The sequence below is a fragment of the Tachysurus fulvidraco genome, chromosome 24 (genome assembly GCF_022655615.1).
Source record: "Tachysurus fulvidraco isolate hzauxx_2018 chromosome 24, HZAU_PFXX_2.0, whole genome shotgun sequence".
Lineage (NCBI taxonomy): Eukaryota > Metazoa > Chordata > Actinopteri > Siluriformes > Bagridae > Tachysurus > Tachysurus fulvidraco.
In genome coordinates this window covers 6737567-6764415 of record NC_062541.1, presented here as the reverse complement: position 1 = coordinate 6764415, position 26849 = coordinate 6737567, and the positions used below count along the sequence as shown (strand labels likewise).

The window sequence follows — 26849 nt, the reverse complement described above, 5'->3', positions numbered from 1 at the left end:
CTATAATATGTTTCACCAGCGTTGGACTGTTACCTTTTTAAAATAAGAGGTAGATATTTTATCAGTCATCTCTTGAACTTTTGAAATGACTGGAAATGTCAATTATGCCAATTATGCAAAGGGGGTGATATTTTCCTCTAAAATTCATCTGGAGAAAATTTTGGAAATATTTCAAGTTGGAAACTTATTTCTAATTAATTAATTAGATGTGTTGGGTTATGGTATCATATACAAACATACATATACAACATTTTATTTGGACACAAGCTGACATGCATGTAATCTAAACAGATCTTTAAAAAATTACATTTTGACAACACTGGCTGACGTGAAATGTATTCACACATGAGATGGTGTGTGTGGCAATAGTTCAATAGAATAAGATTGGGAAAAAGCTTGTTAAAACACTTACACAATGCCATGCACAGATATCTAAATAATTATTTGATCAATTGAATTTTTTTGGAATAAAAAACATTTTACAATCGATGCAAATGAATAGAACAGGCTAGATGAATAAATTCTTCCCAGTCAGCATGCATGTTAAAACTATGACCTAGAGCAATAATTTAGTCAAATTTTTATATGTTTTGAATGAGTTATGCCTGATTTATTTAAAAGATAAAGAAAAAAGAAAGAGCATAACAGCTTTAAGCTAGCTAGCTTCATAAATTGTCAATAAAATAGTGCTACCTTACATTTAGCATATGATTTATTGGCTGGCTAGCTACTGTATAAACACATTTTGGTATTAGTTAAATAAACCTTAATACCATAGATAAAATATATTTACCAAAGTAATTTTTTTACTATTAATTATTGGTCAATATTAATTATTAATAGGTTATTCATTTTGTTTTTACATAAGATTAAGATGTGGTTTGTATTTCACTATTAAACATATTATTTCACATTTAATAGAAAACACACACACACAAAAGTTTTTGCCTTTGCCATATACGTTCCATCTCAAAAATCCCACCTCCACACACATTATACTTATTTCCGTATTTTTAATTTAATTTTTTAATCAAAATTTCTATAATCCTTAAAATACTGGAATTGTCATGGATGAGAATTTTCTCTTTTCTGCTGAATAGACCTGAGCCTTTTGATAATTGCTGTACGTGACTTTCTATGGTAGAGAGATTGCTGGAGCTGGAAGTGAGTACTGGAGAAAAGACTGAGGTAAGATTACTGAGCTTCTGTTTCTGTTAATACAATAATGTTGCACCCTACAACACTTTTGAAATTATAGTGTAAAAACTGAAGGCATTTAGTAAAAATTGACAATTAGGGATTTTTTTTAGGTACAGTTTGTAAATGCAAACCATTTTAATAGCTTAAATGTCTTCCTTTTTATACCCTCAACTGTAATCAAGCAAAAACAATAAGCTTCTGAAGACAAACCATATGAACACTATTATACACCAGTGAACATTTTCTACACTCAGCCAGTAAAAAAACTATTATAACATAATAATACTTATAGGCTATGCAATCTGATTGTCTATGATGTTTCCTTTTATCAAATGATATTTGGATGGATTGAGTCGGTTTTATTTAATGTAAGGAAGGAAGTTTAGCGGAGTGTTTTCTTAATAACTGTATGTTTTACATCTCATTGGACTGATAGAAAACAGGGTTGAGCCGCACAAGAGTGATAGCTACATTAAGTTAGTTGATACCCTTATAAATGGGGTATGGAGATAAGAAGTTTTATAAATGTATATATTATTTTTATCTATGTCACATATAAAACTTCTTATCTCTTTAGGGTGGGCACAGGCCGGTAACCCTGGCTCAGAATTTACTATTTCAACCAAGCTAAACAAATAAACAAAAATCACTTCTACCACGCTCCACCTTGCTTCGCTTATTCCTCTTCTCTTAAGAATCTCGCCCCCTATTGCAGGTTTTTCTCCTACATGACCTACCCAACAAAAAGGGGTACAGCTCCCACATACATTGACACACAGGGGTGAGCCTGGTCTCATTGGAAAGTAGAGATTCTCTAGTTTCAGATTCTAGGCCTTACTGGCACAAAGTTACAGAGGCTAGAATGGAAGGTTTTCATTTCAGCCTGGGTTGTTTACCTGATAAACTGATTAATCTTATTTTTCTGGAACATGTTAGGGACCAAAAAACAACTGAGGGTCATAGCCACATGTCTTGGCTTTCACCAAAAAAAAATTTCAAGTCAAAAGACCCAAAAATGGCTACAATAAAAATATTTTTCAACGGACATGGTCGTCTGGTCCAGCGTTTTTGTGTACTTGTTTACTGTATAACTTTGAATTAAAAGACTGCATGCACAGTTTGAAAAGCAGAGACTCTCTCTCTATCACTCTGGTGTGAAAACAGGCCTGTAACTTGACACCCTGAGCTGTGAGAGTGACAAAAGGTCAAGGATTACGCAAGAATTCTTCTGCGCAGCTTTTTCACGCAGATCCTGGCAGAGGAGACGCAGCTTGTTGCATATCGTTGGAATCGTCTGCTTATTGGCTAAAGAGCTGTATAGGTCCCGGCCCATTTCATTGCTATTGGAAGGAGTAATTGTCAGTCAAAGGCGGGTTCCCAAAAATGATGTCATGACATCATTGGCTTCTCAGCCGTCTATCTCTGCAATACAAGCACCGATTGGCTAAGTTAGAGCGGCAAAACAAGATGGTGGCGCACTACTGTTTCCAGTTTTCGGAACACAAACGAAATATTTGCGGCGCGACCAAAGCGTTTTGGATTAAAAGGCTTATAGATTCCAGTTCCTTGGACCTGTGTGAATTTTTGTGGCATATTTGTTTTGGAATATATTACCCCAGTGAAGAAAGGGAAGCGTCTAAATGTAAGGGAAAAACCGGTCTAGCACCACCTAGGTCAATTTTCTCAAAAAAAAATTGTTCTAATAGTATGAAGGCTGTGAATCATATTATGCTTTATCTGTGGGCTTAAAAAATATTGAGAGTATAAACTTTACTAGGTAAATAGTTTTTTTCGTGTTTTTAGAGGATTTGATGCTTTAAAGATGAAATGAAGCTTGTTTCTGGGTCATCCCCTAGTGGTCACTTACGGCACGGCGATCCGTAAGAGGGTAAATAGGAGACCATTAGTGATGTCAATGCAGTCGAGGCAGGATCAGTGCAGGCCGGAAAACCCTGGCTCGGAATTAGACCTGCACACAAACATGCACAAAGAACACATTAGACACCAGTCACCACAATCACGGGTTTTACTAACAGAAATCCAGTTCTGAAAATACAGAACAGGGACTGTGTAAAAAGCAAAGAGTTGAGATGCAACTCATATTTTCAAAGAGAATGAGAGATTTATTTTAGGTCATAACTGACGTGGAATAAATGGAGTTTGGGTTTGACTCCCAGCTGCCGGGTGCTTTAACTGGATCATCAGTCTGACTACTGTATTCAGTCTCATACTCTGCCAGGGCATTTTAAAATTTCAATGATGGCTAAAATAACCCTGTGGGAATTTGAATGTACTGTAATTTTCACCCTTTTCTGGTGTTGTGATGAAATTCAGTGCCCATGCCCTGTCTGGGACACTCTAAAACAGACAAGCATGTCATCTAAGAGACTAAGAAATTTCAAACTAATAGGAATTAGGATGACATTTTTAGTCATGCCAGCATGATCTGTGGCTTTCCTGACATGCCAAAGCCCATGAGATAAGAAAAACAGAATGGATTCTTTTTCTGTTAAAGCATAGACGGATCACCTTTTTATTTGGTATTATTCTTACAATTGCTGAGAGACAACAACGACTGGGGTTCTGATTGTGACTGGCTGTTATTACATGTCCAAATGAAGAGTCATGCTGTGTTTTTTATGGGTTTTCTACTGAGGAGAACAGATGAGCAGGAATGCTGAAGCACAGAGAATATAATACATGATTTTTTTCATGTGTAATGTCATAGATGATGTGCAACTGGATTCCACGTCAGTTTCACTGAACAAACGACTGTAGATACTCACAGCAGTGACATGCAGAACACAGACACACGGAGAGGCAGAGATAGAGGTTAACAAACCCCAGAAGGTCTCCTGTTTTTTACATTGCGCAGGAAAGTGGCAGATGGGAGTGAAAATGAAGTGTGTTATTTTTGGAGACCTTTTGTGAAGAGGGTGTGTGTAGGGGGTCTTCTTTGGAAGTAACAGTGATGTGGTTGGCCAAGGGCTGACAGGAGTCACTGCGCAGAAGTGGGAATCAGGAGTTCTTGGGGACAGGGCTTGTGAGTGCTGTAATATGTCCGGTTGGGTCTTGCAGCAGTTTGAAGAGGGTGATAAGTGAGCACCAGCAGTGCTTTATTCTTCTACTCCTCCACAGAGCCATGTGCTTCTCTGTGGTCAACAACACTAGTGCTGCACCATGGCAGCAGTAGCATGAGGTGCATGCTGCCGTTTTGCCATGCGGAACAGCTGCCTGGCATTACAACACCTTAACTGATACATTTACATTAACATTTAAGGTATTTGGCAGATACCATTATTCAGGGTGACTTAAAAACTCATTTTATACAAGTGAGCAATTGAGGGTTAAGGGCCTTGTACTGGGGACCAGAAGTGGAGGTTCGGTAAACCTAGGATTCAAACTCACAGCCCTAAGATCAGTAGTTCATGATACCCACTAAGCTACGACATCCCCATGAAACTATTCTATTAGATATAACTAAAGAATACAATGAAGGATCTGCTCCCAGGGATAGCTTGCTAATCTTTCATTTGAAGCATTAACACATTATACTTCTCTTGAGAGAAAATACTTTTATTTTCTAGTCCTGCTTGGAAAAAATGTAATTGAGACCGGGGTTGTGTAGTAGCAATATATAATGCATCAGTTTGTTTTTTTTAACACAGGATTTCTGCTGTACTTTACTTCTATGAGTAATAATAATAAGGCTGTTACCCCTATTCACTGTATGGTATGTATTATACACATTCAGACAAGAATATGTGAGGATCTGAGGTATGCTTTTTTTATTCTTATCATGTCAGTTAAGCCAAGCTTTCCCTGTCATTAAGACCTGGCTTTAACATCTAACCAGATTGTCGCATAACCTTTAGAGGAAACAGTCAGGCGTGGCATCCCAAATCAGGAAGTGCTACTTTATTAAATGTTTATTATGTGAAAAAGTTGGGGAGACCGACTAAGTTGGAAAATGGAAAGAAATCCCATACACTTTCAAAGATTAAATCAACTTCGTTTTGCCAAATCTAACTTCTGGAAATGTTATTTTTAACTTAAATATTTTAAGCAAATGTTTATAATGGTATAAAAACAGCTAAACAGAAAAGCTAAAAAATAAAGTCAACACAAAAGGGCATCTAAAAGTGCACAATGATTTATTGAATGTTGTGCTGGTTGTAATGGATGTGATGTTGTAATGGTACTGTCCTGGGTTTCTCCCTCGAGATCTTTGTCCTTCATTTTCAGGTAAAATTCTTGCAAAACTTGCCAAAACACAGTTCTTTGTTTTATTCTTAGTGGGTCTAATGTTAAATGAGTAATTGAATACCGCATAAACTTAAGAAATAGCAGACAGTGCCTAAACTCCAGACAGTGCCGATTAAATTCTGTGCTTCATTCCTCGTTCATAAGTGTTGTCAAGCCAAGTTTTCCTACTATTTACTGTATATCTGTTGATGTATGTTTCCCTTAAATTTAAATCTATATGGGGTAACAAACATATGAGAACATCATATACATAGCATCCAGAGGTCTTTTTTGCCTGATTTCAATTTATAGCTTATATTTTTTCAGTTGAGGGCAGTGGCTATTTTCATGAGCACTGGTTTTTAGGGTTTTTTAGGATGCTATGGTGAAAGTGGCCACAGACAATAGAATCTGGTCCTATTCTAAAGACTTTGCAGCAGCTGATAAAGGTTCGGACCTTATTCCGCAATTATCATTTCTCTACACCATTATGTAATAAACATTTTAGACAGCCATTTACGTATCCTGCCTAGAGATACAAAGGAGTAAATGGCTGCAGTTTGTAACAAACACTGCATGTTATATTTTATTTTTATTGTTCTGTATGTTTTATGTTCTTTTAACATTCTCTGTCTAAATATCTAATTATGATCATAGTTTAAAACTGGGGTCTTATGATCATTTTTATTGACATGACATGAACCTTGATAATGACTTTTCTGTTTCCTATTTCTGAGGAAAGGTAAATCATATCTAAAACGGATGTGCCGAAAGTTTATTGTGTGTAAATGTGGAATTCCCAGACAGGATCTTCCTATTATTATGATTTAGGGTTAAGTATTAAATTGTTAAGATTGGAGAAGCATAAAAAATAATGCCTTTATGTTCCGGTGGAAGTGGTCACTTCCAGGATGACTCCACATACAATGGTTTGATGAAAATAAAAATTATGTAAATCATATGCTTCAATGCAGTCTCTGAAATTTGTAGTGCTGCAAATCTTTCTGGTTGATCAACAGATCAGTAAGATGACTGAAGAATCAGGAGACTAAAATCCATGGTATAAGAGAGAGTTTGTTGTGCACATAAAGACACCCTGGGCAATCCATAGCCCAAACATGTTGAAAACAGTTTACAGTTTGCTCTATTACTAGGTCCCTGTTTAAATGTAAACAAATTTGTGATATTAACCATGTCAAGTGCAGTTTTTATTCATCTTTAATCTCTTTTATTGAAGCATGGTTTCAGAAAGAACTCTACTATATTGTAGTTGGTGAAAAGCCTAATCCATTTCCATTGTGTTTTGTTGACTTGTATTTTGCTTAAAAGTTGTGTTTCATTTCAGTTGAAATGATCACTAGAGTTTGTGTTGTATAGGATAGCCAGGCTGCACTGGACATCGCTGCTGCCTACTCCAAAGATGACGATCACAAGCTTCTAGCAAGTAAAAACAGATCCAAACACTCCAGGAGGGGTGAGATCAAATCCTTTATTTCTTTGGATACTATTTTTCTTTTTCTCTGGTCTCTTTCTACTTCTCTATCTCTCATATGTTGTCCGTTTATTATTAGAGTGGGCGTTTCCTTTGGTCTACCAACAACATTTTCTGTTGCATTGGGCAGTTCCCAAAGACACTGGACAATATATTCGGTGATCATTTTTTATTGTTATAGAATTATAGCAGGCACAGGGATGGAAGAACGAAGTAAAAAATGCATGTTATGGGAAAAATACTGCCAAATCAAGCCAGATTTTTGAAATGTCTGATACTAAATACAATGTCAGTCAAAATGTTTTTTCACTCACTTATCTTTGTTAACTGATTTATCAAAACCAGAATAACTTGGCCAATCAGTGCAAAAACATATAACATGCAACAAATCTGTAGACATTCAGGCCAACAATAGTGCAGACACAAATACTATACAATAAACAATGAACACAAAACAAAATCCACAACAAAACAATGATACAGTACAGAATGCTTGACCACAATAATGAGTTGTATTGATTTTCTGTATGGAGTTTCTGAAACAGCTCACTCCCAAAGTGAGTTTGGTCAGTGGAGATTTTGCTTCTTGTCCCTGATGTCCTGATGCTCCCAAATCATCTGGAGCACTAAAAACTTAAACAGCTGTCATGCTGCAGTCATGGTCGCCCTGATACATATAAGCAGCCAGGAACAACGCAAACTCGAATCAAATTACCAACCAGGATCAATGGAAAGACGTGTTTCTGTACAAAACCGAGTTTTCCAAAGTCTCAGCTGCCACTGCATTATGCTGCCTCTCGATCTGATGGTTCCCTCAGTGTAAAGCAGACCCTGCTCAGAGTCTCCAACAAAGACGCTCGTCTTACAGCGGACGAGTTAAAGTCCTCATTTTAACACAGTAACACTCTCTGTACACTTCTCTTCCTTTGAATTAGAATTACTGTCTCACTTCTGATAATTATTTAAGGTTCCCAGTGCTTCAGAAAACCATCAGCTTTTTCTGGTCTTTTAAAGTTTAAACTGTAGAATGAATATTGTCAATTCAAATGACAGATGAATTGGTTTATTTAAAAACAAGCAAGCAAATTAAAAAGGCAAAATTACCTTCATATTATTTTGCAAGTCGACTAATTTAACATGAATATCCTAAATAACACAGCATAATTAAATTCAGTGCTATTACATGTTTTAATAGTCACTTGTTGTCATGCCTACTTTCCTTAAATTGCATTTAAATAGCTCTGAAAACTCATTAAAAAATTTTTTTAACTATGGGGTGAAAAATAAAAAATATTCATACCCTGGCAGAAACCAATACACAAACAATTTTTTCCTTGCATCACCTCGTTCCTGATGCTTTATATAAAATAAAAGGTGCCATTTCTTTAATAGTAAATGCCTAATATATCCAGAGAGATTTAAGGCTTTAAGTGTTCTGGGGACTGAAAGGTGTATTCCTCAGTTAAATTTAACAATACAAACCTATTTGCCTTGGCACATGTCTTCTGTGGAAGTTGTTCTTTAATATATAACAGCTGTTACCTGTGTATATTTAATGTCATTCTATCTATGTTGCTTACAATATGGTTAACTTATTAGAAAGAATGGGATGTGTTTCAAACCTCGTTGTGAGAATTTGGCTGTGAGAAAGGCTAAGAACATTATGCTCTAGTTACTGAAACCACAAGGTATCAGTCATATGTCATATGCAGGAAGTTAACTGCAACCATATAACCATATATAGAATTATTAACCTTTAGAGATGAGGAACAAGGCATGAACAAGGCGTGTTCATGGCATGGACAAACTCCTCTTCACCTGGCTGCAGAGAATGGACCACTTTGATGTAGTGAAGCTCTTTCTAAAGTACAGGCATGATTTATCGTCACTGGCCAACATGGAGGGAGCAACATGCTCCAGCATCGCTGTAGCTAAGGGCAGTGTGACCGTCATCCCATAACTGCTCACATTTAGCCAGGGAGGTCTCCTCCGAATCAAAACAAGTTCAGTGGGCACAAGGGTCAATGGTTATTTAAAAAAATAAACTTGTCTTGGCAGGACATACAGCATATACACTATATACTATGCCATATGTATATCCTATTTGTGTCATTCCTCATTCGTACTGTACAGTTATGGTGAATGGTTGTAAAGTGGCAGACCACAGATTTAACACATAAAAACTGCATTATTTCAATAAACAGTTTGTAAAAGCTGCCTGCATTACATTGGCTCCAATGTTCATTGCAAACCGTCTCAGTTTATGCAGCAGATTCTCTGTTATGGCTTTTTTGAGGCCAGTCACGTGCATTTATATAAAGTCCTTAAGACGTTTATTTAGCATTTTTGGAAGGAGACTGAAAGTAGTATCAAGTGTATCTGTGTAACAGTCATAATGTGTTCAAGACAGATGTCTTGTTATTTTATCTATAACATGACATGCTGCATATTTGTCTTTTTAACTGTAAGAGATGTTGATGAGGGACTATCAAACTCCCATAACATAAACCATTATATAAAACATAAAATACAGTACCTCACCCCATCCCTGTTGCAGATTGTGCTGAAGTGTCTCGTTCTTTACATAACACGTAACAAGTGTATGTCTCCACAGGTTAACGGCTCATCTCCTCTGCACTTGGCTGCTTCAGGGGGTCACACAAAGGTTGTTATGGCTCTTTGGAGGCTGGGGCTTCAGCTACAGAGGAGAACTTTGTGAGATCATTAAATCTCAATATCTCAACACAGTATTTTAACACAGTCCAGATGCCCAAACAGCACTACAGCACAACGCAAACACACATATAACACATCTAAATAATACTATAGTGGCTTATACAGTGCTGCACTTGACCTTGCCAGTTATAAAACCGCAATATATTGGTGCTTGACTACAGGAGGGAATGACCTTACGTGTGTGTGTGTGTGTGTGTGTGTGTGTGTGTGTGTGTGTGTGTGTGTGTGTGTGTGTGTGTGTGTGTGTGTGTGTGTGTGTGTGTGTGTGTGTGGTAATACTGTAGATTCTGGTTCATTTTGACACATTCATTGAGAACTGAAAAATCAGAAGGTGTTGAATACAGATAGCAAATTAAATGCTTATTTACTTGCGTGTTACTTATTTTTATGCATTCATGCATGTGTGTAGACTGGATTAACAGCCATACAGGTAGCAGTCTGAACTTACCTGGAGTCCTGGCTGATGCTGAGGTAAAGGCTTGCCTAATAATTTGTATTACAAATGGTTTAATCTTTTTTAATGCAGTAAAATGTTGTTCTTAAAATGTTAGGTTTATTTTTTATGTTTATTATTTCTGTTCTACTTTTATTTTAACTGAAGGCAAATTGATACAGTAATACCTCAAGATAATTCGTTCTGTCACCTTGCTCATATCTCAAAACAATTTTCCCCATTTAAATTAATAGAAATCCCATTAATTCATTCCAGCTCGTGAAATTCCACTCCAGTTGTTTTATTTGTGTTTTGAATATGAAAAATGTACAGTACCTGTATTTATAAATGACAAATATTGTATAAAAACATACAGTAATAAAAGAGAATGTTAAAATAAATAAACTTGTTTTACTTTACAGAAGATGCACACGGAGGTTGAGGGTGGAGCAAACAGGCGGGGAAGTTAGGAGGAATTACACTTTTACTTTCGTACACTCTTAATTCCACTTTACACTTAAATGGAACTTAACTAAACTTCACTAAAATTAACGAACTTAACTGAAATTCTGAATTTAATTGTTACAAATTCTGTTTTCTTTACATTTGTAAAATTTGTATACAGTATCAAAGCACTCGTATCTTGAGGTATCACTGTATTTGAAAAAATATATTTTATTAAATAATTCCCTCAGGAATAATTAAAATAAAATCTTAATCATTATTAGCATTTATAAAATAATTATATTTTAAAACGATAAATTGATAGTAGTTGAATTTCTGTGTTCTACTGTGTATTGCAGAAAAAGCACCTAATTAGTTGCATGCAAATTACTTTGTGTTTTTCATCTCATGTGAAATCATTAACACTATGTATGTGTGTTCCAGTGTTTTACTCTACTGCACCTGGCAGCTCAAAGTGGTCACACAGCTGTGTCGGGCTGCTGCTCAGCAAATCCAGTTCTCTATCCAATTCCTTGCATCAGCAGGGATGCACTTGCCTTCACCTTGCATCTGCCCATGGACACACTGCAACAGTGAAGGTCCTGTTGTGCCAAGGTGCTGACATTCACCACACAGATAAGATGAGAAGGTACCATATACTGTACATATATATACGTAGTTGGATATGAGCACTTGAACCTCTCATATACTCATATACTTTTACTGTGTGAGCACTGTGCATAGTTTTAATCTATGTGTGCTGTTAAAATCAAAATGAATCATGATGATTAATGATTTTAAGAATATACACAGGAGACACATGCATGGGATTAGTTGAAAGGATCTGTTTGATGCTTGTAATTCATACTTCAAGGTTCTGAATTAAAAAGAATTTTTGCATATGCATTTCACACTTTACATTTTAATCTCAGTATTTGATCAGATATGTTCAGGCATACTATGTAGATCAATAGTGGAGTAAATTTTGTAACCTTTTTGCCAGCTGATGAGCATAGGGTTAAGTAACAAAGCAGCATGTACAGTATGTCTAACCTGTCCATTGTCCCAGAAAGGCATTACACAGCTAAAACTCATTGGCTGGTGGTGGAGCAGTCCCTGGTTGAGAATGGTGCATCAGTGTAGGCTGAGTGTCACACTGGCCACACATCAGTAAATTATGCTGCCAAGGAGAACCACCGGCAGCTTCCTTCTCCGGCGACCAGGCAACAATACACTAAAGCTGCTGGATAACAAGAAGGTCCTTTACACACTGTCTCTGATCTTTATGTTTTATATTCTCTGCCATCTCCAGTTCAATTACTGAGATTTTAAAATCAGGCTTTTCTGTAGACTTTCATACTCATTTATATGTGAATAGAGTTTTTTAGACTGGATACACTAGAGGGCAGTGTTTCACAATACACGGCATATACAGTACCTACATTATATTTAGTCAAGTTTTCATTTCTTGCCCTGTCAACATAAAACAGTAAAAAACTCAGCATACACAAGTTTACACATATTGCTTTCTAAATTATATGATGTTTCATGTTTCAGTTTGTGTTTGATCTGATGTTATACTGTATACAAAATGCTAATATTACCTTGAAAGAGCTGGTGCTATATTCAGCAGCTCCTCCGGCTACAACTGTGCATCTGTCCCAGGCCCTAAGCTTTGCCTGTCTAAGGGAGGAGGCACACTTTGTTGACCTGCAGGCTGCTGCACACCACTGTGAGATCATAGCCTCCGACCTCTTAAAACTGGCCTCCATTGCTGAAGGTCTGGATGTTAAAGCGATACTCGGGGCAGTTGACCACTGGGGAACCTTAATCTTGGTCCATCTGAGTGAAGGGAAGCAAAAACATCTCTGCAACTCACCATCTGTGTGGATTGTCTCTAGTGTTGGTCCCGTGTTCATGTGGGTTTCTTTCAGGTTCTCCAGTTTCTTCTCACCTCCCAAAAATATGCCAGTCGGTGACTCAGCTATGCTCAATTGCCCCTAGTTCGATGTGTGCTTGTGTGTGCATGGTGCCCAATGATAAACTGGCACTCTTCACCCAGTGTTCCCAGGATAGGCTCTGGTATTAAAATACAGTAGGTGTTTCAAAAACTGTTTGCTTTTATTTTTTGATGCTATTTTTTTAGAATACAGTTGATGGCTGAAGAAACCCTCAGTAGTATGATATAACTCACATGTAGGAATTCCAAAAGTATTTTTGTTTTGTTTAGGATGTGTGTAACTAGAAGGTAAGGTGTTTGACTGGTCTATCATTACTATGTGGCTTTTGTGCAGAAACAAAATGAAAGACAGCAACTTTTATCAACTTTTATTATGTTCTCACTGAACACAAACCACTCCCACTGCCAGACATAGCACTGATTTATTCAAAGGCTTATAAAAGTAACATTAGTAAAACATTGTATTACTGGCTGATTGTTTTAAGTACACTGCATCAGGAAAATGAATAACTAAGGTTAAATCTTAAAAAAAAATCTATTCAAATTCCTGTAACAATATTATTTTTGGCTAAGAATTTGTCATATAATGCCTTTTTCAAAGCTGTTTCAAGGGGGGCATGGTGACTTATTGGTTAGCACGTTCGCGTCACACCTCCAGGGTTGGGGGTTCGATTCCTGCCTCCACCTTGTGTGTGTGGAGTTTACATGTGCCTCGGGGGTTTCCTCCGGGTACTCCGGTTTCCTCTCCCGGTCCAAAGACATGCATGGTAGGTTGATTGACATCTCTGGAAAATTGTCCGTTGTGTGTGTGTGTGTGTGTGTGTGTGTGTGTGAATGAGAGTGTGTGTGTGCCCTGCGATGGGTTGGCACTCCGTCCAGGGTGTATCTTGCCTCGATGCCCGATGATGCCTGAGATAGGCACAGGCTCCCCGTGACCCGAGAAGTTCGGATAAGCGGTAGAAAATGAATGAACGAATGAATGATTGAAAAAGCTGTTTCAAACTCTATGGACAATAATCCACAGTATCTTAAAATGTATCACACTTATTCAATCTTTTCCTGTCCTGTTCGTCTGCCATCTCTTTTTTTTTTTTTTTTTTTTTTTTTTGGTTATGCGAGATGGAGTGAGATAAAACAGGTGTCTGCAAGTGTACTAAATCCTGCCTTAAGATATAAGATTTCCTGTGGTGTTATCCATTCTCTTAGGCCCCTACACAGGACATGCTTTCTGATGAAAGCTGAATGAAAACACAATGTTCTCAGCTCCTTCAGTGATTAATGACACAAATGTTAAAACAGTTCATAAGTAACCAGTTCAGGCACTCTGTGGAATATAACTCTGGACAGGGAGGTGAGCGTTGGTGTAAACATTGATAATAAACTGCATTTTTTACTTTTATGAGAAATAGAGTTCTTACCGTAATCGCCCTTTTTAAACTGCAAAGTAAGTGCAAAATACTTCAAACCACTTTTCCTTTTGGATATTAAATGATGCCTGTTTAAATAAAGCGAATCTTTAATGTGTTCTGTTTGCATTTTTTTAATTTTACAGCTGTGACTTAAGGCATTTATGTATTTTGCTTCTGTTTTAAAACTGTTTGGCATTTATCAGCACAAACTCACTCTCACTCTGGTTTGTTGCATGAGTGCAATATTAACCAGGTTCCTAAAACATTAGCCACGTATCAAGCCGAGAGTAGTTTACAGGCCTTAAAGGTTACATCCCTGACACAGGGGACGTACACAAGGAAGATCCATCAATCCAAGCAGTATTAGAATGGACATGCTTTAAGACTGTCAAAGAGTTTTTCAGCATTTCCATGAGTATGTTAGAGTTCACAAACGACATGAGAAGACGTTTACGTTTTACTTCTCATGGGTACGTAATACTGATTCTTCAGGATAACACTATCATTTTAAAGTAACATGACTTCAGGCAATTTCTGTTTCTTTTAACATCAAAATCTTTGGCATCTGTGGCACTTGTGGTCAAAACCACAAACGTCCTCACTTCTTATGTTATTATTATCTATTATTCTTTTCCTTATCCTAAATCGTCTTATAAAAACCTTTCCGAAGATGGTGGATGTCTACTTGAATACCAATAAGCCTAACACTTCAGACCCATCACCTACACCTCCATTTACCTGCTCATTTTCTACTATACCCTGAAATAGCAACAGATAGAGCCAAGAATCTGCAGAAATCTAGTTGGAGATACTGAACCAGATGTTCTGCTTTTTTCTTTCAGAGCTACTATGAAGAACAGCAGAGTAAATAATAGAGATTTTATCCTGTGAGTCGTTTTATTTTTTAGTTTGTAACCCTTCATTTCCAGTTTTCATTCTTCTCACGAATCCACAGCTGCGTTCCTGCTGTTGGCAAACAGATTCATTTACCAGCTTCAGCTCCAGTCACAATATTTTGCTCACCACATTTCATATTTATTTTAACTGCACTATACTAAAGCACTGGTGCCACCTCTTTCAACCCTTACAGTCAGTTGTCCAGCTTGAGATATGAGTAGCTATATATATTGTAGTGGGAGGTGTTTGTGGTCCCAAGGCCAATTCATGACCTGTCAAGCGCATATTGGATCCTTGGTTAAAATTGGATTGTCATCATCCGCAACCAGGAAGTCTGTCCCATAATCTATCCTAGACAGTTCGATCCAGGGACTCGTTTATCAAGTAATTATTTTTTTGCCAAACTGGATCTCTCACATTGTTGTAAAGTATCTCGTATTTCATGTGTTTTAGATGATCCATTTTGTCTTACTCATTTGAATTCATTCACACTCTTAAGCAGCCTTTAATGAATATCAAATCTACTTCTGAATATTTCCAAGGTTTTCTCTCAATATAATGCAAGTATGAATGTTACCTCATTGCTTCTTTCTAATTAAGACCATGGTGTTAACAAACTTTCTGTTAGCATAGCTAAGCGTGTGCAAGAAAGTGAATGTTACAATACATGTCACAATACATTTTTTTTAAAAGGAGCTTAAAAAGCCAGAGCTGAAATATACTGGCTTTCTGGGCTCTGTCACAGTGACACATGTTTAGAACGTGAGGGCCAAAAGGTCTAATCCAACACGAGTCAACTTTATAGTCATAGCAACAAGACTGGAAGTGGTAGAATTACTGTGTGTTTGACAAATCCTGTCAGTTTTATACAAGGCATTTGTATACTTTCGGTGGCGTGAACTGAGCTTACAGCACCCAACGTATGGGGTGTCATGGTAAAAAGCCCTTAAACTTTTCACAAGGACGAGTGAAGATGAAGACAAGCAGGATGCAAGACCACCCTGATCCTGTTTGGGCCAATCACTCTCTTGCTCTCCATGTGTGTCTCACCAGAGTGGTGAAACATGACCTTTCAAAACAACAGCCACGCTTAAGCCCTGTAACGAAAAACAGGGAAGAGAGAATTATTTTGGATCATGTCTCCAATTCTGTCTCAACACTGCATCTGGGAGGTTGAAAGCAGCGATTTATAGAAGCAAAAGTGTAAAATTTATGCACCTCATGATACTTTTGACTCTAAATTTTCTATGTCGGTATAAATGAATCTTCCATTACAGATTAAGTTTTGTGAAAATCTGTGAGAACAGACTACAACCAAATGAAGTGTCTAATCCTTATGGTGTAATAAAAAAGAGAACAAAAAAAAATTACTACCTGAGCAGATGGGACTGTTCAACTGATGGGAGAATTTATATATAAAGAAAAAAAGCAGCTAAGATATTGCAATTAACAATATTTAACATACTTTACATAAAGTATGTTTATGTGTGTGTGTGTGGTAGCCTATTGGTTAAGGTGTTGGGCTACCAATCGGAAGGTTGTAAGTTCAATTCCAGGTCCACCAAGCTGCCACTGCTGGGCCCCTGAGCAAGGCCCTTAACCCACAATTGCTCAGTTGTGTAAATAAAAATATGTCATTCTGGATAAGGACTTAGTCTGCTAAATGCCAAAAATGTTAGTAAAGTGCAGTTGTGTCTGTAAAGTGAGTGTGCTAGTGCAGATGGGTCTAGCGTTCAGTGAAAAGAATTATTAGTGGTCAGCTCGTGCATGGCTCTGGGGTAAAAACTGTACATAAGTCTTGTTTGTCTGTCTGCGCTTGAAGTGATGGACCTGACGCTATGTGCCAAAGGTCAAACAGGTGATGTCCAGGGTGGGTTAAGTCTGTCAGTATATTAGTTTGGACTGCTGTGATGGCGAGAGCTGAAAAAATCTTTTAGGGAGTTTAGCAGGCAGCCTACTATATTTTGTGAACTGGTGATGACCCTCTGAATGACTTTTCTTTCCACTAAGCAGCTGGCGTCCCATACCCTGATACAGTACATCAGATCACTCTCAATGGAGCACACAGTAGATTCCCCTGTAAGTTGTTTTCCCTGAGAATCTACAGAACCTTTCTTATCACTTCTCTTAGAGGCTTTCCTCCTCTTGTCTCTTATCATAAGAAGGAATAAAAGGGGGAAAATGCAGCATGTCGTGTTAATGTGAAGGCAGAAAGCATACAGTTCTCCATCCAGACAGCACAAAACTTACTGACTGTTCCAAAGCTCTCAAACTAGAGACTTCTTCCATATATGCTCAATAAACTTCTTCCAGTAAAACATTTATTTATTATTGAGCTTAGATTATTTGTGTTGTCCACCATACATGTTTTTGTAAGTTGTAGCTATAAAAATTATAATATATTACAGTGAGAGCCTTAAAATAAAAAGATTTAAATTACAGTCAGAGCCACTGTTATAGAACAACTTCTGACCTATCAGAATCAAGCCTGTGATGTTGTGTTGTACAGTAAAATAGAATTAATTTTTCAATCCTGTGAAGCCACTTTCAGTAACCCTTTTTTTTCTAACTGCAAATGGCAAGATCGTGTTCATGTTTGAAACCAGAGCTTAAACGTTTGTTTATAATTTGGATTAAAGAGCACAAGGATTTAGCACAAGGTTAAAAAGCGGCATTATTTGAAAACGCCACATCGTTTGATCGTTCTTGTTTAGATGAAATTTCTGTTATACCCCTAAAAGGCATTATCATACACTTTACTGTGCAAAGAAGTTTGATCCCTTGATAAACAAGCTGTGATGTCAGAGCAGGAGAAAATTTGGGAGAACTTTCTACACAGTCAGAGCTCAGGGGGAAAGGAACGAGTGAAGACAGAGAGAGAGAGAGAGAGCAAGACCCCAATCGCTGCACACTTTCTGACATGGTGAAAGGCTCGATAAGAGACATCAGGGCTTAGATTCTTAGCAACAAAAGACCAGCAGTGAAAAACAGAGAAAGCTGATTTTTTACTAGTGTTGTGATTGAAAGACACAAGGTGATTTTTAAGGGAAAGTGGGAGGTCGGCAGGTCTGGACCGGTTTGGATTTTCTTCTCCAGCACATGGTGTGTATGCATGGGGTCTGAGATACTATGACTTTTTTTAATAAGAGAGCCTCAGTGACTGACCGACTTGATTTGAAAAAAGAAATAAAAATCTAAAAAATAAAATCCACTTTGGAGACCAACTGGACCACGAGCCAAATGGTGAGTCTCTGTTCACAAACTCTTCATCATTGCACATTTCATACCTCGTATTTTAGAGTGTAAAGTGTTCAATATTAGTTGTGGTATTGGTTTAAGTGTGCTGAGTATCAATGTACAAATGGTCCAATCTCTACCTTTGAGAGCAAGCGATCTATGGAAGAATAGAGTAGAAAATATCAAGGAATGTTGCAAAACTAAATAAATACACACTGTACTGACGAGGATAATTTTAAACATGCTTTCCCCAGAGAACAATAAATTCAAAATAGATGAATTCTCTATGGTTCTGTTTTAAGACTGACATTTCAGTCAGACGTAAAAGCAGCTAAACAGAGCATGAAGTCCGTATGGGAAAAAAAAACAGTCAAAGCCCTTTTTATTTTGAAAATGGTTGCAAATGTTAATTCTGATTATTCTTTTCTTATCTAACTCTTTTGTTGTTGATCTTTCCCCTGCAAATGCATGATTCTGCAAAGCTCTAAGTCTCCTTTTCATCTACAGAATCATAAAGTAAGCTACTGTCAAGGAAACCGGATAAGATAAAGAAACTTGTCAAGAATAAACGTTCCTAAAATACGGCTACTATTTTATTTATTGCTTCAGTACCCTTAGATTTGAGAGACATATGCACAAAACATAAAACAAAAATAAGTATAAAACGAAAATAATTAGCTTATAAATAAAAAAAGCCTGCAATCACATATTTTGTCTTCATATCTCATTTTTACAGCCAGTCATGGAGACACTCCTCAGAGAGTTTTTTAACATCACTCCTGATCCTGCGGTCAACATCTCTCACCGCCACTGGGGGGTGCCTTACTTGAAGAGATTAGCGCATCTGGACGAGGCACTTTATGAGGATTTTTATGGTCTGTGGGTCACCCTCATGGTGGTCAACAGCATCATGTTCTTGGTGGGGCTCGTGCTAAACAGCTTGGCTCTCTACGTTTTTTGTGTGGGGACAAAATCACGCACCGCGCCCCTCATCTACACCATTAACTTAGCCGTAGCTGACCTCCTGGTAGCGCTCTCTCTGCCGGCGAGGATTGCTCTGTATTACAGCGGGGGTGGTTGTGTGGCCTGTTCATATGTGCACACGTTTAGCTATTTTGTTAACATGTACTGCAGCATCTTGTTCCTCACCAGCATCTGCGTGGACCGTTACATGGCAGTGGTTTGGGCTGCAGGCACAGCAGACCGCTGCAGAAGCCCTGCTGTAGCTAAAGGTGTTAGTGCAGGGATTTGGATCTTCTCTGTGGTCGTCACCTATTCATTCCAGACCACAGCTTTGGAATTTGGTGGATCATCTTGCTGCCACCTGCCTGTGCTGTTTGCTGTCACTGTGCTGGAGTTTGTGATCCCCCTGCTGGTCATCATGACTTTTACAGCTCGAGTTGCCTGCGCTCTTGCCAACGACCGTCTTATGGCACAAAGCCGAGGTCGAAGGTCAAGAGCTGTGCGTCTCTTACTGGCTGTGCTTATCGTCTTCGTCATCTGCTTCACGCCCTTCCATGTGCGCGAGGCCCTTGTGTATTTCCGCCTAGGAGGTGGCAGAGAACAGCATGTGGTTGCCTATCACACCACTGTGACCCTCAGTAGCCTAAACAGCTGCCTAGACCCTGTGGTCTACTGTTTTGTACCTGATAACTTTCGCTCTGCCCTGCGCCGTGCTTACAGGAGGAGGGAGCCTCAGAATTCCAGTGGAGCACAGGTGACTACCCCTCGGCAAAACTCCAAAGGGTCCAGCACCACCGTGGCTGTTGTTTACAGCATAGCCGGGCTTACATTTAGTCCCTGCACCCTGCCTCCGGCTGAGCTGCCTGCATGACAGAAAAAAGGTAGAAGAGAAAGAACAGGGGAGAAAGAACAGGCCAAAAAATATTTCTCTAATATACAATAAAACTGTCTCAGAAGTTGAACCTTGGATCATCTCTCACTCTTTAATGGACAAGAACTAAGGATCAGAACCCACTTTACCATTAAGAAAGTGAGAAGATTTATAATTACACAGGACTGTAACCCCGTATAGCTGTGTGTATAATTCAGTCAAAAAAATAAGTGTCCAGATTTAAGCGACCATCAAAGAAAACTCCACGTCTCTGACTGAGTGACTTATCACTGCTAACACACATACATTATTATATTGTTTAATATTGGGTTAATGTGTGCAGGTTCCACCTCAACATGCAACTGGTTTGTTCTTTTTTACTCATTGTTAATGCATGCTCTTATGATTTAATGTCCTTCTCGCTTAGCCAAGTCAGAATATTTATTCATTGTTCTAATTCTGTGCTATCTGGCTCAACAATCCATGGAAAACTGCATGCTTTTCCAAATATATTATGGAAGAATTGACCTGAATGGTTACAATGTGGAAATAAAAACACTTTGCCCAAAGATAACTACAAGGGGGAATACAGAGGTGCTGATATCTTTGGTTTAGCCATAACATTTTTTTAGAATTCAAGTGTGTAAAAGTATAGAGTAAAATACGCTGTTTATCAGATGTGCGGTTTGTCGTTTATCGTGTTGGTATGAAGCTGCCTCATTTATCAAAATACACTAAGGGTTTTGTAAAATTCTGTTTTTTCTCTATGCTTGCTAGGATTTTCTGGTTAGCAAGATTGGCATCTTCAATACTTTAGCATTAGCATTAGTGCTATAAAGAGTTCACACTGCTATAAGGAAACTGTAAAAAAAAAAAAAAAGTAGATTGCACTCCTGCATAGCTTTTGTCACCTGCTAAACAAAACATAGCTAGACAATTGTGGGCACCAATAAACCCATGTATACACATATATACACACATAAGATGTTCAGTTCAGGTATCTTAAAGGAAGTACTGTATATGTAACCCTTGACAGCCCATAGCAAATGAAAATATATTAAAGAAATGTATCTAAATATAATCTTATCATGAGCTTATACACAAGGTGTCTCAAAAGTCTCCATCCATTGAGAGAGTTAATACATTTTAACAAAAACTTATTCCTACATGATAGCCATTTCTTTGTAAACACAAACATAGTCGTATCTCCCAGTTTGGCGTCAAGTGTGAGTTTCTCGCCGTGTTTCTTGTTAAAGACCATAAAACATCTTCCTGATCCAGCCGTGAGAATTATTTTGATACGTTCTTTTGTCAAAGGAATCCTTAAGTTTATTCAGAAAAAAATTAATAAATTCAAGCCAATTTTACTTATTTTGACAAGCTTCAGTGTTCTTAGTCAAGATACTTTTACTTACTAAGATATAATTTTTGACATGATGCACTTGCCCTTGCATTAACCTTCAAGTGTCTATACTTATCTATATTTCTTGGAATAGATTGCTATTTGGATTTTGCCGTCAAATATTAGATGTTCAGTTAAACTCATTAGTTTCTATTAGATGATGTACTTGACATCTCCGAATGTGAATGTTTAAGGCAAAGACCTACAGTATATCTTACATTGAATTCATTTCTTTTCTGCGTCAGTTGATTTAATGGACCAGGCAGTTCGTGTGTTTATTTCTGTAAAGGGTGACGACGGAAAAATCAAACCTCTCAACATTCTCCAGCATGCTTTTAGTCCAAGCTATTTCCTGACCTATTCTCAATGGACCTGGCACAAAAACATTTAAATCCCCAATGTAATTTGTTTTAAATTATTGTCCCATTATAGCTAATAGAGAACAGCCTGCCACCCACTGAACTGTTTGGATTCTCTTTAACTTATTCAGCAGATTCAATAGAAAAACCATTAAACTTCAGGCTTCAATGGCACACATTAGACCTCACAGCAATAATTTAATCACATAATGCTGACATGCTTCCACATTCATTTTCTCTGTAATTGAGATTCTCAGTATTGCGAAAATGCATTGCATTTATTAACAAAACAATTTTCCATATATGCAAATGTGCTGCTAATGAAATATTATACTTGTTACAGCGTTGTCATTTAACTTATTCTCCGCAAGAGGGCAGTGCAATATAACCTCTGATATAAATTAACCATAACATTATATAAGGACTTAAAACGGTGTTACATTAAGGGACAAAACATACAGAGTCAGTATTAAAGGCTGCAGAGTCCATAATAAAATATATAGTTGATTCTTGGTGGGCTTGTTAGTCTGTTAAAGGACACTCTTTTCACATGGTATGGCTCAACTGATAAGTATTAAAACTTCATAACGTGTAACAGGCTATATGAGGACAAGGTGGATAACATTTCACTGCCATAGGTTTTGGTTTCACTTAGTGAAGCATCACTGCAGTTTAATAACAAGTTCCTTCTGATTGTTCACCATTATCATACAGAGATGCACTTGAATCCTAATGGCTTTGGTTGCTTCCAGAATGACTCCACCCCATCCACAGCATATAATGGTCACTGAATGGGTTGATGAAGATGAAATTGAAGTAAGTTATGCTATGGCCTTCACAGTCATCACATCTCAGCTCTGTTGAAAACCTATGATAGATTTTGGAGTGATGTTCAAGTGATTGTTTTCCTCACCACCATCATCACAACACAAACTGTGGGAAAATGCTTTGGAGGTACAGTGATCATCCTGTTCCAGTATAACACCAGATACTTGTAAAGTCAGAGCCAACGGAGCATGAATGCTGTGCTGGCTGCTTTTGGTGGCCCGACACTTTACTTTACTACTTTATGTTATTTTGCCATGTTACTTGTCTGTGTTTACAGACGTTGTGTACAGGGACATGATAGTTCACTGCCATGCAGTTGATCCAGGCATGTTTGAGTGGTTTGGTTAATGTGTTAAGAAGTTTGTTACAGGATATGAAAGCTTCACTTGAATATACTCTCACCAGCTTCAGACACAGTTTGAGTTATGCAAACAGTTTCCTTCTATGTCGAATCAGAGCCGTTTGACAAAGGCGGCGGCTGTGTGAATAAGACTCACTTTTCTTAGGACACACTCTAACGCTCTCAGCATCTACACAAATAGACATACACACACACAAACACACTTTTCCCCACAGACATTGTTTCTTAATACCTAGTAATAGTGGTAATAGTAGTCATAGTAGTAGTAATAGTTGCAGTAGTAGTAGTCAGGTCTTACAATGTCTGCTTTTTATTTATATCATAATAACAGTCAGAAGTGGAAAGTTTTTCAACACAAATATCTTGACAACTTTCCAGATCGTTCATCACGTGCTGTTTATTCTGCTCACGGCTACATACGCATAGTCCACTCAGCTCACTGCTGAGAAAGAGAACTAAAGAAACAATGATGCACTTCTGATCTCCAAATCTATTGTGGATACGGTGGATTTGAACTGCTGCTTTAGTTATAAAGACTGTCCTATGCTTGTCCCATTATTCACATCCATATCTGCTTATACTGAATATCGTTGCAATATGCAGTTCTGTCGGCCTTTTGGAAGACAGCTGCAATAATATAGAAACTATTTGGTGTTATTTAGAAGAGTCTGTTTGAGTCTGGTTTGTCTCAAAGATTCTTCACAGTCAGGCCGCTTTCTAAAAATGTCTACAGTTAAATATTCGATATAAATAAAATGTAATAGAATTAAACACTTTACTATCCCACTATACTACTATACTATATAGTAGAGACAATTTACACTATATGGGCAAAAATACATGAACAGGTCTCTCATATCTAAACTTTTTCTTTTGATACAGAGAGCTAGAAGATTGTCTGGAATAACTTTTTATGCTGTAACATTATGATTGAATGAAAAACATTGTGACAAACTGGAACACTAACTGCATACCAGACCTCTACGTCAAACTCACTTATGTCTAGTTCAGGCATGAAACTCTACCTTCGTGCTAATTGGTTCTCTAGATGTTCTATAGACTTTTCCCTGTCTATGTAACCCTTTTTATCCCAACTGAACTCCCTTAATCAGCCTCAGCATGAATCTGGAGATTTTCCTTCGTTATCTCTGTCTTCCCAGCACCTCCTGTTTAGATCTGCTTCAGGTAAGGTTCCTCCTGCCTTATCTTACAGCAGCATGTTCCTCATATCTCTGTGAATGTTCAGGTTTAAGTCTCTGCACTCACCCAGCAGCAGCAAAAGCACCAGCACCAATATCAAACCTACATTTCCTTTCCATCAATAAAAGCTCTTTACTCCGAGAGCTGTCATGAGTGAAATTCTGTTGTGGCTGAAGTCTTCCCAGAAGAGTAGAAGTTGTTATCGCAGAAAAAGTGTCTCACGCGTTTGGACTCGGATGCTCAACAAGCACAATTTACAGTAGATGCAGTATTGTCAGATGTACGTTTGACAATATAGTGTACCTATAACACACTCCACCACTCGTTTTTGGTGTGAATAAATCATAGAATACTATGAAAGATGTTTGCTTACGTGTAACAGAACTGATATTGCTCACTTATGTTTTTAGTAATTGCTCAGTGACACTACTGATGAAAAATCCCAACTTCCTTCTGTGGTGCAGATTTCTTGGATTTGAAAACCAGAAACAACCACCATGATGTAATGATGGGAAATGTCGCATAAAGGAAAAAACAGCAAAGAAAGAGGAAATATAACAAAGTAGTCTAGGCACTTATTCTGTTGCAAACATGATATAAGATCAGCAACTGGAAGGAAGTTTCAAGCTGAATTATCAACAATGTAAAGACAATGCCCAGTCTGTGGGATTATTAGACTTGGGTGCTTACCAGACCTCTGACCTGTGTGTATATGCCCTGGGAACAAGAAGTTTGGTGTAATATTTTGATGGCCATAGGGAAAATAACACAAAATGAGTCAAAGGCTCCTGGGTACGAGTTTCCTGGTTTAATACACACGTAAAAATAACAAACAGTGGGAAATCTTTTAGAAGGCTTCCTGCTGCCCGGTATCATGGTGCTAAATGCTATCATGCGATCTCCAGCTATGAGCATCTGTGTGTCAAGATGACTGAGTGCACAATAAACTGCTGCATACATAAATACTGTGTGTTTTTCTATCACTGTAGAGAGGTGGACAGGGAGTAAGGTCTCAGTGTAAATGCTTGCCAAGGTTGTTTCAGAAATTGTCCACTTTGCAGATACAGTTGCCAGTTTTTACATCCTTAACACACTTTTTTTTAATGAAAAAATAATAACTTGTTATTTTCTTAACAATTGTGTAATAAAGTGTGAAATCCTAAACTGAGCTTCCTACAGGTGCCATAATACTGCGCAATAGGCATTTCATTCATATAATCAGGATGTAAAAGCACAAGGGAGAAATCAAAAGTCTATGAGTATTTCAGTGCTTAAAGAGTGATGGAGGGGCCAAAAGGACGCAAGGCCATGGGAGGCCAGAGCCAAAACAAGACTGTGTAGAGCAGGGGTTACTGGGATCTTCCCCCAGCCGCAGCTTACAGAAAGGCCGGTCAGGAAGCCATTGTGTTGATATAGTGTAGAAAGGAGAAACATGGAGTGCCGTGGCTGGCCTCTGCCCTGGCCTGGCTCCAGACTGCTATTGTTCCTCTGTGTGAAGTGCTCCATTATCTAAAGGGTCTATTTCACCTCACTCACTTTCACACCCGGTGGAACAGTGCACGACGTTTGGGGTGGGGGGGCTGGTCAGTCTGAAAGATTGGACCGTGCTGACCAAACACAGTTCCCTTACGAAAAGTCATATACAGTTTGCACGCAATCGTAAAATTTTCCCATGTGATTATTTTAGCAAAACAATGTCAACGTGCATTTTACCTGAAATTGCACATGTATGACGGAAAAAAGTACTGGTGTGAATTCTGCCTCTTTTCATTGAGTCAGATCATTTGACTCGGTTGTATGATCAAAGCTAGCCTCCCAAATGACTCACTGCCATTTTTTTAAACTCATATGCTATCCTAGACTAAACTTTGAATTTAATTAAATAATGTTTATATCATATCGCACATTATGCTCTACATTATGTAAGGATTGAAAAAAATGGGGGGTGTACTAATATAAGAAGATATTAGGGTTTTGATGATTTGTTTTTATTTTCTATTCACTATCCATTTATAGGTGCATTTAATGTTGTGAAATGCACACAAACCCCAATTATTTCCTTTAATCACTTCTCTTATAACAGCTATGAACACTCATTAAGCTCTTTTTAACTCTCTCAAACAATGAAAAGTGAAAAGTCCTAAAAACTATCCAGTGGAAGAAAACTTAAAGGAACAGCTTTACTTTATTGAATGTGACACTGCAGAAAAAAATCCTTTCCAAAAATGACTGTATAACTACACAGAGCTACTGTTGCACAGATTGACTATGGTGTAACTGAGTATTCTGGCTTATTCAGAATATTTTAGGCATTTAATGAAATATCTGCTCACCCATAAAATGTTTATGATTGTATTTAGGCACTCTGAAATTGTCTGTGTGAGGATGTAAGCATCCCTGTGCATGTAAATGTATAAAATTTGAGTGTTGTGTCTGCACTTTGTTAAGACTAATTCTTTCACTTTTGTTCACACTGATAATTGCCTCCTCTAATAAATGGTCTGTGTAGAGTCATTTCAATATGCCGCTGTGCAGCTCATCTTTCCTGTCACACTGCTTCCTCACACACGCAGCTGGGAGTCCAACACACATCTCACCATTCACAATAATAAACAGCTCAGATAGAATTTGAATTAATTACACTGATAGAGCAACAGCAATGCCTACATTTATTTAATAATAATTTAAGAAGAAAAAATGGCTCATGTGTGGTGGTTTGGGGCTCAATGTGTGATCACATTGGACATCCCTGTGTCTGAGAACAGCTAAAAATAATCATAAACAGAAATATACTGTACTTTGAGATATTTAT

The 26849-nt window shown here is 37.8% G+C and overlaps 1 protein-coding gene across 15 annotated transcripts; it reads left to right on the top strand.

The window, feature by feature from the left end:
• Positions 1 to 1128: 1128 nt before the first annotated feature.
• LOC113661624 (G-protein coupled receptor 20) lies at positions 1129 to 21719 on the top strand. Of its 15 annotated transcripts, none has more exons than XM_047808261.1 (6): positions 1130 to 1188; positions 6823 to 6919; positions 7017 to 7095; positions 9552 to 10144; positions 10995 to 11808; positions 18790 to 21717. In XM_047808261.1, the coding sequence occupies exons 5-6, from the start codon at positions 11728 to 11730 to the stop codon at positions 19885 to 19887; spliced, it is 1179 nt and encodes a 392-aa protein (XP_047664217.1). In that variant the 5' UTR covers positions 1130 to 1188; positions 6823 to 6919; positions 7017 to 7095; positions 9552 to 10144; positions 10995 to 11727; the 3' UTR covers positions 19888 to 21717. The 15 variants fall into 15 exon arrangements, with proteins under 15 accessions (XP_047664216.1, XP_047664217.1, XP_047664223.1 ...); XM_047808267.1 differs by lacking the exons at positions 1130 to 1188; positions 7017 to 7095 and adding an exon at positions 2781 to 2842 and having other exon boundaries at positions 10995 to 11165; positions 11624 to 11808; positions 18790 to 21718; XM_047808265.1 differs by lacking the exons at positions 1130 to 1188; positions 7017 to 7095 and adding an exon at positions 2781 to 2842 and having other exon boundaries at positions 9552 to 9652; positions 10096 to 10144.
• Positions 21720 to 26849: the final 5130 nt, after the last annotated feature.